The sequence below is a fragment of the Callithrix jacchus genome, chromosome 9 (assembly GCF_049354715.1).
Source record: "Callithrix jacchus isolate 240 chromosome 9, calJac240_pri, whole genome shotgun sequence".
In the NCBI taxonomy this organism is placed as follows: Eukaryota; Metazoa; Chordata; class Mammalia; order Primates; family Cebidae; genus Callithrix; species Callithrix jacchus.
Genome location: NC_133510.1, coordinates 108245839 through 108263080, shown reverse-complemented (window position 1 = coordinate 108263080; position 17242 = coordinate 108245839). Strand labels below are relative to the sequence as shown.

The 17242-nt window shown below is 43.3% G+C and overlaps 1 protein-coding gene across 1 annotated transcript in view; it reads right to left on the bottom strand.

Moving 5' to 3' along the window:
• Positions 1 to 4666, bottom strand: part of C9H12orf75 (chromosome 9 C12orf75 homolog) — a 37709-nt gene extending 33043 nt beyond the window's left edge. Inside the window, exon 1 of the mRNA XM_009004528.4 lies at positions 4401 to 4666. Within this exon, the coding sequence (XP_009002776.1) occupies positions 4401 to 4446 (46 nt within the window). The 5' untranslated portion in view covers positions 4447 to 4666. The remainder of the gene's footprint in view (positions 1 to 4400) is intronic.
• Positions 4667 to 17242: the final 12576 nt, after the last annotated feature.

The window sequence follows — 17242 nt, the reverse complement described above, 5'->3', positions numbered from 1 at the left end:
TCCCCCACAAATGTGGGACTAATGCTAAGAACAGTTGCATCATTTCAATACCTACCAGACCATTTAAAGATGTAAATTAAGGCTGGACCAATATAGCTACCTCAAAAGAATGCAATTATCTAGCTAATTGAGGACAAGGACATAATTAATCTAAATAATTGGACCCAAAAGGATTGTATTAACTTTCTGGGTACATTGATAAAACAGGGTAAATAATTATCAAGCTCCTCCTCCTCAGACTATTGTTACATAAACAGCAGAAAAAACGATGATGGAAACATTCTGACAATAAATTGCCTGTGAAGTTAAGATCAGTTGCCAATTACATATCTCTGGCAGAAAAAAATTCAACTAACCAATTTAACCAAATATCATGAGCCAAATATTACTGCTGCTGCAAATAATTTCTACAGCTTTAGGCTGCATTAAAATAGGCTATTGTAGATGGGGGAACTATCTAAAACTTTGAAGGGATTTTTCTGGTTTACATAAAAAGGAATTTCTGATTTATATTACAGAGACTTGCTTCATAGTCTATATGTATGAAACTGTATAAAAGGAATGACTGATCTGCTGTACACCATTAACTCAAAATGCAAGGTTGCTCATTTCTCTGCCTAGTCAGGAGGTATGCTGGGGGAAAAAACAAGCAAGTAGAGAATCTGATTGCAGAGAAAGAAAGTGAGAGTGAGCAAGAGTGCAAAGCTCCCTGCCTTGTAATAAATGCTACACTTTAAAATGAACTATTCTATCCAGCTGTTTCTCTATAATTTGAGGTCTAGACTCTATGCAGAAAAAAATATACTGAATCCTCAATATAGTTGTAGGTTAGGAAAAATCAAATTCCCACCTTGAGAGAGTGATCCTATCAAAATGTGAAAGTGGAGAGCTTCTGGGTACTCAAAATGCCTCTCACAAGTCCATCTAGGCTGATAGCTCAACTCCTCCAGGAGGACTTCTTTGATTAAACTGTGTCATTCAACACCTCCTGAAAAATTGGATGTCCAGGTTATATTCTATTATACACTGCTTTGCAATCATTCTCGATTGCTTAATCTTCCTACCTAGACTATCAATTTCTCAAGAGCAACAGTTTGACTTCATTCTACAAACATCCATTGCTGACTGTCCCCACCCTTGCCCTAGAAGTTCCTAGCAGAGGAGGTCCCACGTAGGGGTGGAAGATACATATGCTTACAGTTATTAATAGAAACATACTCCAGGGGCAAGTCTTCCCAGAATTATCAAGGGATTGATCCATCTCACTACTCCTTATGGCCACTCGACCATTGTACTCCATACCAGTTTCTCCACACATCAAGCAAACGGAATTCACTTAACTCAAGTACACTGCTACATATCAATCTGTCCTGTTAATGGAGTCCCCAGACAAAAGCCAAGACAGCCAGCTGTCCTGACAGCTCAGGGAAAGGGGAAACAATTATTTTGTTTCCCCTCAAGAAGTAAAACAGGGCTTACAATGGAGAGTTAAAATTTAGGGGCATTGTAATAATATGTCAATGCACGAAAAAAGATTTGCCATGTTTTTATAGAAAAATACTCAAGGAAAACTACTTTGCCTTCAAAATGGTGATAATAATACTATTATTATATAGTAATAATTACAGTTTACAGAGTGCTTTCATGTTATTTTTGAGTTTTTGTAGCCTTATGAAACAAGATACACCCAATTATTCCCATTATATAAACAAAGAAACCAAAGTTCCAAAAGGTAACATGAAACACACACTATAATGCAATCAGCACAGCACCAAACCCAAGCTTAAGTTCACTGTCCAGACGCTTAAGTTCAACACTCTTTCCGCAATCTCTTTGTACACTTTTTTTCTGAAAAGTTTAAGTTTGGCTATTGAATTGTATGACTCCTGGGACATACGGGAAGATGTGCACTGTGAGTAGTTAGAAGAAAGGGACAACGTCTCTTTAATGCATTTCGTATTGCTGAGTTCAGTCCTCCAAGTGTGCAGCTTGGTCAACAGTGTAGTTGGCGCTGATGTCCAAGCTCACAGCTGAAAGAGATTTTCAGTGCCTTTGCATTGTGGTTTATTTTTCTTAACCTTACATCTCTCATTCCAATGCATTTCCTCTCTGAAACTAAATTCCTACCACCAACTGACAGAACATTTCAAAATAACAATGACCAATTCCCAAAGTCAGCCAGCTGGACGCACAGGCAGGGAAATGTTTGGGAATGGCTTCTCCAAGACAAGCACAGATCCATCAAAGAGGTGATGCGATAACTCTCTGCTCATCATGTTGTGTCCTGCATGATTTGAGTCTGCACTCACTATCTTGCTCTCCTCTGAACAAAAAGTAATTTTTGGCAAAGAGCAAGCTGGAGGAGAGAATACCATGCTCTCACGTGCACTGTCCTTCACAAACGAAAGTGAAGCTGCTCCTCAAACTACTCTGAGTATTTTTTTTTTCCAATATTACTTCCCTTTAGGTGATAAGGGATGTGCTCCTAGGGAAATAAAAAAAAAGTCAATCAAATATTATTAAAGAGAATAGTTCTCCAAGAAATCATATTTTCCCCCAAAATCTGATCTTTACATTTTAGAGCTAGCTCATCAGACCTTACCATCATTCTACTATTTCCTTTTTTTTTTTTTTTTTTGAGAGGAATCAGAGTTTCACTCTTGTTGCCCAGGCTGGAGTGCAATGGTGTGATTTCAGCTCACTGCAACCCTTGCCTCCCAGGTTCAAGCAGTTCTCATGCCTCAGCCTCCCATGTAGCTAGGATTACATGCAGGCGCCACCACACCCAGCTAATTTTGTATTTTTAGTAGAGATTGGGTTTCACCATATTGGTCAGGCTGATCTCGAACTGCTGACCTCAGGTGATCCACCCACCTCGGCCTCCCAAAGTGCTGGGATTACAGGTGTGAGCCACCACGCCTAGTCCAGCATTCTGATTTTCATTTGGTAATGGTAACCCCCCTCATCCCTAAAACTGACAAGGAATACATTAATAAATCAAAATGGGAGCCAGGGGCGGTGGCATAGCGTAAGGCATAAGCTAACCTTCCCCACTGTTACATGAATCTAAAAAACTTGCTTTCCTGTGGTTCTCTGTATATCACCAGGACAGGATTTAACTCAAGATGGTAAAGGTTAACTGTAAGTCATACATTTTTCAATGCATAGCTACCTGGGTTCATTCATATCTCTAGGACTAGAATTGCACACATGTTAGCCCCTTCTCTTGAAGTGGAATATTCCTGATGTGTGGCAATGACAGCCAAGGAGGAAAAACAAACTTGGCCAAGTAATTGAGTAGATGCCCACATCCGATTCCATTACATGAACGTTAAAATAAACTGCAACGTAAATAAGTAAGTCTTGAGTCTTAAACTATTTTTTTTTTTAACCGGCGTCTGGGTTAAAGGATGTGACAGGCCCAAGGTTACAAAGTCATTGCCAGGGCCTCCACAGCCACCTAGGAAATACTGCAGCCTCCGACTGCTGTTTCATTTGCTGGTTAGGCTAGGATGTGGCATCTGATCGATCTCAATTGGAGGAGATAGGAACCCTTTATCCAAAAGGACACTGAAATAGGTCAGCAGATATTACTCAAAACAGATCCAGGCTACCTTAAATCCAGAGACAGAAGAAATAGAAGGGTGAGTTTTGGAAAAAGTCACTTGACACAAAGCCTGGCTGGCCCGGGAAAGCTAGAAAACCTGGCCTGCCAATCAACAAAATGAAGTGATATAAAAAGTTTCGATCTATCTGTGTATGTGTGTGTGTTTAAATGAAAAGTATCTTAACTGACTGTTAATAACAGACTGTCTCACATATGTAAAACATCCTTACTGCTGCAGCTTCTCAAAGAAATCCTAAGAGCATCCCAGGCGGTCTTAGGCATCGAGACTGACACGGATGCGTTTTTGCAGCTATGCTTCTAGTTCTCCCCAACCCCACTCCCACCTTTTCCCCGCTTCCTGCCCCACCACCACTGTCCTAAAAGTCCTGTCTTGCGCTGCACTTTTCCAGGTGCAGCGCTTGGATTCCGAGGAGGTGGGGAAGAGGCCTGGAGGAGCAACTGTGGGAGGCGGGGGACCGGCCGGGGGCCACCTCCTGGAATCCTCTCCCCCAGGAGGGCGCCGAGCCCCGCCGGTGGCAGGGGAACCCGCCACAGTCCTCCCAGCGCTCCCTAAGCAGAGATGCCCCGCAGGCTCGCCTGCTCCAGGCGCTACCGCCCCCGCGCGGGGGACTTGACACGCTTTTGGTCTTTCCAGAAACGAGCGGTCTGCTCCTGTCCCGAAAATGGGGATGGGGAGAGGGGCTGCGCGCCCCCCACCCCACATACCCGCACCCTTCCTTCCCGCCGCCTCTCCCGGCCGCCCCCGCTGGCTCCTGCCGCCCACTGCGCTCACCTCGGCCCGCGCCCGCGCTGGTGGCGGTGGAGTTCCCGCAGCCCATCGCGCCGCCGGCCGGGGAAGCTGAGCTCCAGAGCTCTCAGCCGCGGGTCCTGGAGGCGGAGACCCAGAAGGAGGGCGGCGCGTCCCGAGCGGGAGGCTGACTGGGCTGCTCTGGGCTGAGGACTGAGTGGTGGCCGCCCCCTGCGCCGCCGGGGGGCGCCCGCCTGGGCGCGGCTGGCTGCGGGCTGCGTGGCGGAAACCACCCAGCACCCCTCGCCCCCGCCCCGCCCGGGACCCGCCAGGCCCACCCGTTGCCCCGGCAACCGCGGCGCCGGCCAATCCCTACTTTCCTGCGCGCTTCACCATCGGCCATTGGCCGTCGTTACGAGGGGCGGGAGTTTAAATTAGGCTCGGGGCGAGGGCGTGGCCGGTGCTGGTGGGGCGGGGGTGCCTACCTGCCCACCCTCCGCATCCTCCTTGCCTTTGCTTTGCTTTTCTTCCCTCACTTCCCCTCCCTGCCCCAGGATGTGGGGAGGAGAGGAAGTAGCAGGGGGCTCCTGTTTTCCTCACAGTGGACGCCCAATAAATGCTATTGACTGAATGATGTTCAGGTCTGAAGTCAAAACCGAAATCCCCTGCTGCTTTAACAGAAGGCTAACGCAGCTGTTTCCCACCCGCGCTGACTGGCAAAGAAAGTAAGTTCTTCCCCAGACTGGTCATATTAACCTATTCCTCTTTAAAACAAATGTCTGCCACGATTTCTATAACTTGGATTCAGGACCTCCTCTCTGCTAAATGAGAGAATTATGGATGGACACGGTGCTGTCAGTTTCAACCTGATAGTTGGGCCAGTGTTATTGCAGTCAGACTGTCTGGGTGACAGTCTTCGTTCTGCCCCTTGATAGCTCTGTGAACCTCAGGAAAGTAACTTAACCCATCGGTACATCCATTGTTTCACCTGTAAAATGACAATAACTCGGGTACATATAAAGTACCTTACAAAGTTCCCTATCCTCAGTAAATATCAGCTATTATCATTATTATTATTAACTCTACTAGAAGTGACTACAAATTTCTTAAAGGGAAAGACTCTCTGATTTTTCATAGCATCCTCCTGGCTTGTAATACAGACTCAATAAATGTTTTGTGAGGTGAATCCAAGCCAGGAATTAAAGATCCATTTTAAATTCACTTAATATTTGTAGGGAGCCTAGCCTGTGCCAAGTCCTTTGTTAAGTTCCAGTGATACAGACATGTGGGAGCCAGTCTAACCAGACAGATGGATTACAATAAATTAATTACAATATAGCTGGGATGTTAACAGAGGAAACAGGTGCTATAGAATCCCAGAGGATGCTGGGATGCTGGTTAAAAGACTTTCCTGAAACCATACTGTTGTGTTTAGATAAAAATTTGGACCAGAATCAAGGACTTGGCAGTTTTGAACGTGACCTTTGAGGCAATGGTGGGTTCTGTCATTCAGGATGCAAAATACATAGCATTCTCCATTTGCAAATTAGCTATGCTCACCATGTGCTGAGAGGATAATTAATTCGTGGATAAAGGCATTTTTGAGTTGACTTCTAGAAGTACTGCTTCTCTACCTTGGCCTGTGCTGTCTTCGTTCAGTGTCCATCCTAATACAAATCCAGAATTGGGGAAAAGGGGACTATCAAGTAGCCAAAAGATATACCCCTACTTATTTCTGTGCTGACGCTAGACACCAGCCCTAGGACACTTGTAAGAGGCAGAAAACGGACCTTGACACCTAGAAACTGGTCTGGAAGTTGTGACACTCCCAGCTGGGCCTTTGCATTCTCCTATTAATCACAGTTGTACAGAACACTGGTCTCGCACAAGGCCCCTCTATAAATTGTGAAATGAGACAAAAAACAAGGCCACTCAGTAATCTTGTCTAAGTGCTGACAAAACAAGGTCATTGTGCAAACCCCCAAGACACCGAACATCTTCCCATCCTGCCTGATATGAATGACTGCTGATGCTTTACCAGTTATGGTTTTAGCCCTGTTCTCATCTTCCTGCCTTAGAGGTGAGGTTCATTAAGAATCTCCAATCATAGAATTGTCCCTGCTTCCTGACAATATCCAATGCAGAAAAAAAAAAGTCCTGCTCCCTTAAATCCCAACCAAAATCACCTATTATGAACCTAAATACTGTAAGTTCTTTTCTAAGACTCACTTATTGAGATACCTCATGGTTCCTCATGGTGTGCATTCTGCCTTATAATGTTATAGATTATGTTATTTATCAATTATTTCAACAAGCTCTATTGAATATCACCTTAGGAGCTCCAGCCGTGAGAAATTACCTGTTGGGTACAATGTACATGATTTGGGTGATGGTTACACTAAATGTCCAGACTTCACCACCACCCAATATATCCGTGTAGCAAAAATGCACTTGTACCCCCAATCTATTTTTTTAAGTGCCAGCCACTCTTCTAGATGTTTGAGATCCAGCAATGAACAAGACAGGAAAAATCAAGTGGGATTTTTGAGATACAGCAATAAACAAGACAGAGAGGAAAAATCAAAATCACATTAAAACAAATACAATGAGACAATTTTAGATACTCTTAAGTGCAGTGGGGAAAAATAAGTGACTGGAATAGAAAACTATTGGTAGAGGAAGAGTTGCTATTGTAGATATAAGGTTGGTGCAAAAGTAATCATGGTTTTTGTTTGCAATTACTTTTAATGACAAAAACCATGATTACTTTTGCACTAACCTAGCAGGAGGGTTACAGAGGCTCTCTGAAGAGAGGATATTTTTGTGGAGGTCTGATTGAGGTAAAGAAATCAGACATGAGAAGATCCAAGAAAAGAGGATTCCAGGCAAAGAGAATGACAAGAGCAGAAGCCCTGAGGCAGGAATATGCTGGGTGTGTTTCATAAACAGGAAAAAAAAAAAGGCCAGAATTCAAAGGCCCATCTGTGCAGCAGAGATGGGGAGGGTGGGGATTTCAGAGAGGGAGATCGGAACATACACCTTGGAAAGGAGTTAACGTTTCATTCAAAGGGCAAGCAAGGTCACTTGATGAGGCAGAGTATGAAACGTTCCTAGTAAAATGTCAGGCATATAGTAAGTACCCAATAAATGTTAGTACCGTTCCTAATGTAGAATGAAACAAGTCTAGTGCCTCCTTTTTCCTTTTTAGGATATTATTTTGTCTTCTAGACAACAGTTAATTACATGTGGATGTTTTTATAAACAATGAGTCAAAAGAAAATTATTAATACATGCCTCATTTCCTGAGTGGTCAATTTTAGCTTCTTTCTCTGTGCCAGTCAGCTCACACCACTTAGCTGTTGTTTTCATTCTTCTAACCAGAACTGATCTGGTATGACAGAGAGGGAAGAGGTGTATGAGTGAAATTAATCTGACAAGAAAAAGAAAGCAAGAGGTAGGAGAATATAAAGCTGAGTAAGTCTTAAGTTTTCATGATTTTCTTCCCATAAAAAGCTCCCCACAAAAAGTTTGGCAGCCTAGATTTTCTTTTTGCTTTTCTCTTTTTCCCTGTTGACATGCTCCAGCTTGCAAAGACCCCAGAAGAACATGTGGAGATGTTGGCTCTTCCATCAACCTGCACCACTAAGTCACTGCATGGCTTGGAGCAGAGGACCTCACCCACACCCACACTTACCCTGCAACATGAAGGAGAAGGAAACATTTGTGATCTGTAAGCCACCTGAGATCTTAGGGTTGTGTAATCATCACATACCATGTTTTATCATAGCATAGTATAGCATAGCGTACCACAGCAGGTGCAGCAATTAGCTGTGTCTGCTACATTATACATTTCCAAATATATGGGCCTACAACTGATAATAGTGTTTTCTTGTGGTGATTGTAATCTCTGTTATAAATCTGTGGATGTGCCTCCTTTTGCCTTCCCATAGTGTTTATTTGCATTTTTTCCTTCTTGATTAGTCTTGCTATAGATTTGTTCATTTTATTGGAGTTTTCAGAGTACGCTTTTATTTTTTTTTACCATCTCCCTCTTTTATCTGTTTTGTTTTCAATTTCATTTATTTCCAGTCCTCGCTTTTTTTATTTTCTTCTTCCTAATTTCTTTGGGTTTACCCTGGTATTATTTTTTACAACTCCTTGAGTTAAATACCAAGTTCATTTAAGTCTTTTTCTTTCTTCTGAATATTGCTTAAATTGCATTGGATAGCTTGGATACTTATTATTTTCATTGTCCTTCAGTTTTTAAATTCCCTATAATTTTCATTGCCTATTAATCCATGAATTGTCTAGAACTGTTAAGTTTCAAAGTAAATTTAGTTTTCAAATACATTAATAGTTTTACTCTTGATTTTTAAGTTGTTTTGGAGAGAGTTATTGTGAAAACGATTCTTTGAAATGCATTGGGACTTCCTTTGTTATTCTCCTTATGTTTAATATTTGAAGATGATTCAAAACACTTTCTCCTAGCATATGCTACTTATTCAGTCCATAAATAACATATTTTTACAGACAGCGTTGAATACATGTATTTATATCTCTGTGTTTAGACTGTTAGTTCCTTGATGGTAGAGATAGTGTCCTCTATTTCCTTACTGCACTACAATAGCACATAAAAGGTCTGTGTATGAGTGCAAATGTGGGAAGGAAGACAGAGAGAAGGAAGGAGAAACAAAGAGAGAGAGGGAGAAAGTCATTATAAAAAGACTTTTTTGTTGTTTGTTTTTGAGAGGAAGTTCTGTTCTGTCACCGGGCTAGAGTGCAGTGGCGCAATCTCTGCTCACTGCAACCTCCGCCTCCTGGGTTCAAATGATTCTCCTTCCTCAGCCTCCTGAATAGTTCCTCAGGCACACGTCACCATGCCTAGCTAATTTTTGTATTTTTAGTAGAGATGGGGTTTCACCATGCTGGCCAGGATGGTCTCAATCTCTTGACCTCGTGATCCACCCGCCTCGGCCTCCCATAGTGCTGGGATTACAGGCATGAGCCACCCTGCCCAGCAAGACTATTTTTTGTTTTAGCTACAATGTTGCTAACAAACCACAATACAATATTAAAATTATATTATTAATCCTAGGGCTGGATTTCAAGACAATTCACATATCTTTCTGAAAATAATAATAATGAAAATATTTTGAGTACTCACCATGGATCAGGCCCAATGCTAACTACTTTGCATGAATGTTCTCATTTAATCCTCATAAAAACCCAAAGAGTAGGTTTTATCATTATAGTTACTTCATAGATAGAGAAACAGAACCATGGGCTCACTCAGCTTCCTTTTACTTTTCTGGTCAAGTGAAACTATGTTTTCCCGAGACATAAATGTATTCTCTCACCCTGATGTCAGGTATTTTTCTCATCATTATGAGGAGGGCAGAAAATGTCATTCTTCACTAGAGGCAGAAAATTCTTCCACAGTTGGGTGAATGAATGAATGCTACATTCACCATTTAATATTGTATTGTGGTTTGTTAGCGACATCGTAGCAGTATCTGACATACCGTTTTAATACTTAGGAAGCACTATTTATAAGGCAATGTGCTGTGTGCTACAGAGTTTTTAAAAAAGAGTTACATCTGATGAATGGCTTCAAGGAATCTCTAATTCAGTAAGGGAAAAATGACATGTATGACACCAGCAACCATAAATGTGATGCATGCATTAAGATGGTATTTTAGCTACTGTTACAATATTGCTAACAAACCATCCCAATATTCAGTAACTTACAATAACAATTATTTATTCTCATGCTCACAGATCTGCAGGCAGATCAACCATGGGCCAATTCATCTGGGCTGGGCTCAGCTCGGTGGCTCTGCTTTGGACTGAGGTTGGCTGGGCTTGGATCCTAGCTCTGAGTTGTTTGTTCTGGGGCTGAAGAGGCAGTGGCTACTCAGGGCGTGTTCTTCTCATAGTACATCACCAGAATGCAAGATCCAAGCCAAACTGTGACAACGTATTAAGGCTCTTATTACATCTGCTAATGTTTCTTTCTTTTTTTTTTTTTTTTGAGGTGGAGTTTCGCTCTTGTTACTCAGACTGGAGTGCAATGGCACGATCTCGGCTCACTGCAACCTCCGCCTCCTGGGTTCAGGCAATTCTCCTGCCTCAGCCTCCTGAGTAGCTGGGATTACAGGCACGCGCCACCATGCCCAGCTAATTTTTTTGTATTTTTAGTAGCGACGGTGTTTCACCATGTTGACCAGGATGGTCTCGATCTCTTGACCTTGTGATCCACCCGCCTCCGCCTCCCAAAGTGCTGGGATTACAGGCTTGAGCCACCGCACCTGGCCATGTTTCATTGACCAAAGCAAGTCACTTGGCCAAGCCTAACATCACTGGTGCTGGGAATTGTACTTTGTCCACAGTGAAAGAGCGGAAGGAGTAAATATTTGTTGAATAATAATTCAAATTATCACAGAGGAATACAAAATGCTTTAGGACAGAGGTTATCAAACTATGGCCTGCAGGCAAATTTGGCCCACCACTTGTTTTTGAAAATAATGTTTTATTGGAAACCAGCCACATCTGCTCATTTACATACTGTCTATTTCTGCTTCTATATTACAGCAGCAGAGTTTAGTAGCTGCAACAGTCACTGAATGGCCAACAAAACCAAAAGTATTCACTGTCTTGCCCATTACAGAAAAGTTTGCTGATCCTGCTTAAGGAAATACAAGAAGGAAACAGTCGGTCAACATGGAGGTTCCGCACCCATGCACATGCGCCCTAAGGACAGCTTACCCATGCTACTCTTTAGAACTTCTTCCAATACATTTAGCAGGGGAAAGAGACATGCAAACATTTATTTTCCTGCTGACATGAATTATGTCATCCTGTCTTAAAAGGCAAAAATGACTCTAGTTAGTTTGGGATTTTAATAACATGGGTGTCCTCCATTATGTATCAGTCAGGATACTGGAGATGCAAACAACAGAAATGGACTCTGGTTAATGTAACCAGGAAAGGGATTAGCTGTAAGCATGTTGGGTGGTCCACAGACTTGATAGGAAGGTTGGGAAACCAGACCTGAGATGCCGTCAGAAAGCCAGGGAGGCTGAGCGAAGGGAAGATGCAGCCAGCATGCAATGTGCATGTCCCCCAGTGCCACACTGCTGCCACTGTGTCTACCCCACGCTGCTGCTGTCACAAACCTAACCCCACCTTCACTTAACCATGTGCCTCTCTCTCCAGGTTCAAAGTCCAGAAGGAAAGGTCCCAGGTCAAATTCTGTATGGGGTCAGAGAGAGTTGCTGTCCTCCTTTCAGTTGAGAGGATGGAGGAGCTCTGACTCCCATTGTGACATAAACACTAACCCCAACAAGTTTTTCCAGAAGTTGCGAGAAGCTTCATTTCCTGAGTAGTTTTAAAAGGCAGTTATCCAGTCTGATGTGTATAACATCTGATTTAAGAACACTGAATGAGATGTTTTTATTTGCAAATGAGGAAAACAGAAGCCCAAACAGGTCTGGCTCACAGTTCTTTTATGAGTTCTCAGAGCAAGAACTTAAACTCATGGCTTACTGTTTCTTGTCCAGATCTCTGGATGGTTCTGCCCCTTTCATCTTGAAAGACAGAACAGAGCAATGTCACTCCCTGCCTGTCCTCCTCCCTTGCAGATAGTATTCTTCCTTTGGGAGAATAAGAGGTTGAGGTTTGTGGATGGATCAATGAACCACCAGACTTGAGAGGCAGCTTTGGCCCTGGAAGCCTAGAGAGCTGGCTGAGGGGTCCAGAGGAGCTGGCTGGGGAGGCAGGTACTTAGCAGGCAGCACCCACCATAGGTAAGAAAGAAGGACGATCATGGTTTTCTCCCAGCTCCTGGCTGCAAGCACATCTCCCTGGAGCTGAAGCTTGTCGTCAGTGGCTGCCCTGTTCCCCACCTGACCCCACAATGATCCCTGGCTTCCAAGGCACTGAGACCTCTCTGGTTCCCTGGTTCCCTCCCTTTCTCCCTCAGGTCAGCCAAGAACTGACCAGAGCTTCTCAAAGAGACTTTACTAGGGAACCAGAAGACAACAGCACCCACAGTGCTAAGCCTTCAGCACACAGAAGGGTAAATTTACACAGCTACTAGCTAATTAGACCAGATTACCAGACACCAAAAAAATGCCTGTTCCCAGGAGGCAGCCAATTTGCCCCTGCTCCTCCTCTGAAAGCCTCTCTGCTTGGCAGGAGTAGCCCAAACAGGAAGTCCAGCTCCTTCTACAGTCCTGATCCAGCAGATGGGCATGCCCAGGAGACTTCTTCCACACCCCCCTCCTGCCTACGAACCCACTGACTCTTTGGATAAAATTTGGTATAGGCAAAGCAAAGCAGAAGTGGATTGGCTTATGTAACTGAAAAGCACAAAAGCAAGGATGCCTTCTGTTGTGCTTGGACAAGATATAAAAGCCATTGGGACTTGGTTTCACTCCATTTGTAGGCTCAGCCTCACTCTCAGATTCCACGTGGCACCTCCTGGTAGCATCAGGCTCTGACCTTATGGTGGTAAGGCAGCCACAGCAGCTCTTCATGTGATCTTAAGTTCAAGGCCAACAGGAAAGACCATGCCATCAGTTCTGCTAGTCCCTGCTAAATACCTGACAGCGCTTCTGATTGAGCCTGATTTTCTTACATGCCCATCCCTGAACCAGTCACTGAGGATGGAGGATGTGGCAGTTTGGCCAGGCTTGCTCCATCAGCCTTCCCCGCAGGCTTCCTGGACTAAGAATGAGGCCAGGGAAGAGCAGCATCCAAGCAAGTACTCTTTCTCTTTCCATACCTTGTACTGAAGAGTGGCTTTCAGAATGTAAACTGACCAAATCACCAACCCCGTCCTTTTTCTTGGATTCTCTAATAGCTTCCCATTGCTCTTTTGATAAAAATACAAGTCCTTCACTGGGCCTACAAACCCCTGCTGGGTCCTACTTCTACAGTCCATTTATCACCTTCTTTCAGCTCCTTGTACTGCTGGGCCCTTCCCACCAATGGGCCTCTGCACAAGCTGTTCCCTCTGCCTTGAACGCCCTTCCCTCTCCTCTTTGCCTAATTAATTCCTGCTTAGCCTTCAGGCTTTACTCAAGTGTTGGTTCTTCACAGAGCCTTGTCTCACCTCCCTGATGAGGTTAAATTTTCCTATTAGAGATCCTGTTGGTCCTCAAAGCTGTTGTCACAGTTGCACTTTTTAAGATTGTGTATGATTCTGAGATGTGCTTCTCTCTCTCCCTCTAGACTATCCTTCATTGGGGCAGAGATCAGGCCTGATTTTGCTTCATTGTTGTTTGTCAGCCTCAAATAATCAAAAGAGCCAGAATCTAGTTTTTTTGTTGATTTTTTTTTTTATTTTTAGAGATAGGATCTCACTCTGTCACCCAGGTTAAAGTGCAATGGCACAATCATAGCTCATTGCAGCTTCAATTTTGACCTGGGATCCTCCCACGTTCAGCCTCTCAAGTAGCAAGGACTACAGGTGTATACCACCACACCTGGGTAATTTTTTTTTCCACTTTTTGTAGAGACGAAGTTCTCACTATGTTGTCCAGGTTGGTCTTGAATTCCTGGCCTCAGGTGATCCTCCCACTTCAGCCCCCTAAAGTGCTGGGATTGCAGGCATGAGCCACCATACCCAGCCAGAAGCTAGTTTGAAGAGAGTTTAATTCAAGTTCGAAAGTTGAAGACGGCTGCTTGGGAAGCACAGATTCCAAAGAATGAAAGTCAGTGTTCTGAAGTGTAGAAGTTTGGGATTGTTTACATAGACAAGGTTTAGGGAAGCTTAGCAGAATTTCAACATTTTTCTGTATAAGGCTGAATGCAGAGTTACAATGATCTAATTAGTCAAGGTGGTCTTTTCCTTTCAGGAAAGGTAACATTCCACACTGAAGCTGTAACAGTCACAGATTCTTTTATACCGTTTGGTCTGAATTAGGTACAAGAGAAAAATGGAGGGGCTTAATCTACAACAAAGATCAGTGATTGGAAGGGAAGAAGTTCTGGTCTCTGTTCTAATCATTTACAGAACAAGAACAATGCAGAAGAGAGTTAATCTGTAATCTAAGAAGTAAGTTGCAAACGTGCAACATGACTCAGTTTTCAGGGTTTAACTTCCCCCTTGACAAAATGAATTTAAAGGGTCCTGAAATTTTTTTCTTTCACAATTACAACACCTTCATTGTCCATCTGTGTTGGCAATTCACAGAGCTCAGTCAAACTTTATACTAGGATCTCAAAAATGTGGCTAACACAGCCAGAACGTCAACATCATGTCCAGGTTTAGTTGCTCATTAACCTATCAAATGGCACTGTTGCCATGACTAACTAAACAATATACATGAATGGTTAAGATTAAATTGCTTGGAAAAGAGGGAGGGAACTGGAAGGTGCAAAGGAGACATTTAATCATTATCTAAAGCAAAAGGAATTTGGACTCCTGCACCTGGAACCTGGACTCAAAAGGGATTTCTAAAGGAAGTGATTTTCAAATCCAGTCCCCTTTAGTAGAGAAGAATCTGTCAGGATTCAGAGAGATAATGAGGACATAATTTTCTGATTTTAAATGCTACAACAGATGTTTTTTTTAAAAAAAAAAAAAAAAAGAAGAAGATTAAATAAACTACTACAGCATTTTGTAGCTTGAAGATCTTGAAGTGTGATTTCAGATGGTGTCTCGGCTGGAAATGTCCTAGATTGAGGCTGCATTCTGAATCCCTGTTTCTTGCAGACTCAATCCACCCACCTTGAGCTTCTCCAGCTTCACCCATAACTGGCTGCTGCTAACCCCACCATGAATCAGACTTCTCCCTGCGATGCTTTAATTGAGCAGAAATTTCATTTTCTAAATGTCTTAGTGATGACCCTGGTGAACACTCACATTATGTTTAAGATAGAACGGGGCAGGAAATAGAAGGCTTAGGACTTTGGAGCCAGAGAAACATGGAGTCAGCTCCCAACCCTGCCATTTATAGCTAAATAACCTGAAGCCTCCTAACCTCTTTAAGCCCTAGGGATGGACATAGTCTATAGAGCAGACAGAACACAGACTCTGCAGTTGTAGTGCCTGGGTCCAAATCCTAACTTCACTTAAACCCAGGGGATGGAGAGTCTATACAGCAGACAGAATGCAGACTGCAGCCACGACAGTTCCTGGATCCAAATCCTAACTTCACCACCACTTACAAGCAAGTTACTTAATCACTGTGTATCTGTTTCTTTTTTCTTTTCTTTCTCTCTCTTTCTTGCTTTCTTCTTCCTTCCCTCCTTCCTTCCTTTCTCTCTCCTTTCCCTTCCCTTCCTCTCCTTTCTTCCTTCCTTCATTCCTCCCTTCCTTCTTTCATTTTTAAGACAGGGTATCCCTGTTGCCCAGGCTGGAGTGTGGTGGCACCATCCCAGCTCACTGCAGTATCAACCTCCTATGCTCAAGCCATCCTCCCACCTCAGTTTTCTGAGGAGCTGGGGCTACAGTCATGCACCACCACATCTGGCTAATTTTTGTGTTTTCATATAGATGGGGGTTTCACTGTATTGCCCAGACTGTTCTCAAACTCCTGAGCTCAAGCAATCCTCCCACCTCAACCTCCCAAAATGCTGGGATTACAGGTGAGAGCCACTGCTCCCAGCCTCTCAGTTTCTTTATTTGTAAAAAAGGAAAAGAATAACATGATCATCCCTCAGGATTTGCAAGGAATTGGTTGCAGGAACCACCCCCAGCCATTCCCCATGTACCTAAATCCACACACACTCAAGTCCTACAGCCAGCTCTGCAGAATCTGCTCATAGGAATTTCACATCCCTTGAATAATGTATTTTCAATTGGGCTTGGTCGAAAATAATTCACTTATCAGTAGACCTCAGCAGTTCAAGCCTGTGTTGTTCAGGGTCATAAAAAGGTTGATATGAGAATTAAATGGGTTAATATAAGCAAATCACTTCAGTGTCAAGCACGTTAGGCACCATGTGACAGTTTGATTTTAGTAGTAGTAGTATTCATGTTATTGTCATTATCATCTAAGTTTTGTATGGGAATTAAATGAGATTGTAAAGCACCTCACAAACAGTAAGGATCCAGTCAATGGTAGTTATTACATATGCACAGCTTCAGAAAACATGAGAGCAGAGGATGCTTATTCTCATTTATTTAACAATAAATATTTTTTAGTGAGTCATTATAAAATGCTGGATTCTGTGCCAGCTGCCAACCATAGGGAGATGCAGATGGGAGGCCAATCCTCGACAAACCATCAGCCTGGAAGGGAAACAAAGTGTACGTGAAGAAGTTTCAGACTCTGTGATCCAGGTTTACATTGGATTCAACAGAGGTCAGTGGGACGGGTAGGTGGCCAGGCCATGAAGATCACAGAGAGATCCCTAAAGGAAGCAATGCTTGAGCTGAATCTTTAAATATGAGTAGTGCTAGTCAGATGGAGAAGACAAGGAAGGCATTCAGGAGAGGAAGCAGCCCACACTGATGCCAAGCACTTTTTCTGTCGTAACATGTCTGATCATATCATTCTACTTTACATCCAATCTTGGCTTCCCAAGAAGATAAAAGCAAAGCTTTCTAGCAGACATTCAAAGCTTTGTCCCAACTGGACCCTATCTGACCTTGTCCCAGCCTGACACATCTTCGGCCACTCTTCATCATGAGTACTGTGTTCTAAGCTCTCCACATGGGCTCCCACCACCATACCTTTGCTCACGCACGTGCTCCCTCCAGGCACACTTTCCTCTCCTCCTCCACCCAGCACCTTCATGCTCTACCTTCAAGGCCCATCAAATGCTGCCTTTTGGACAAGGCTTCTATGTGCGTGGGAAGATCTACTTCCTCTTCCCTCCGTATCTTAGGGATATTCCTTACCACACTGCATCATTATATCTTATTTAGATCCCCC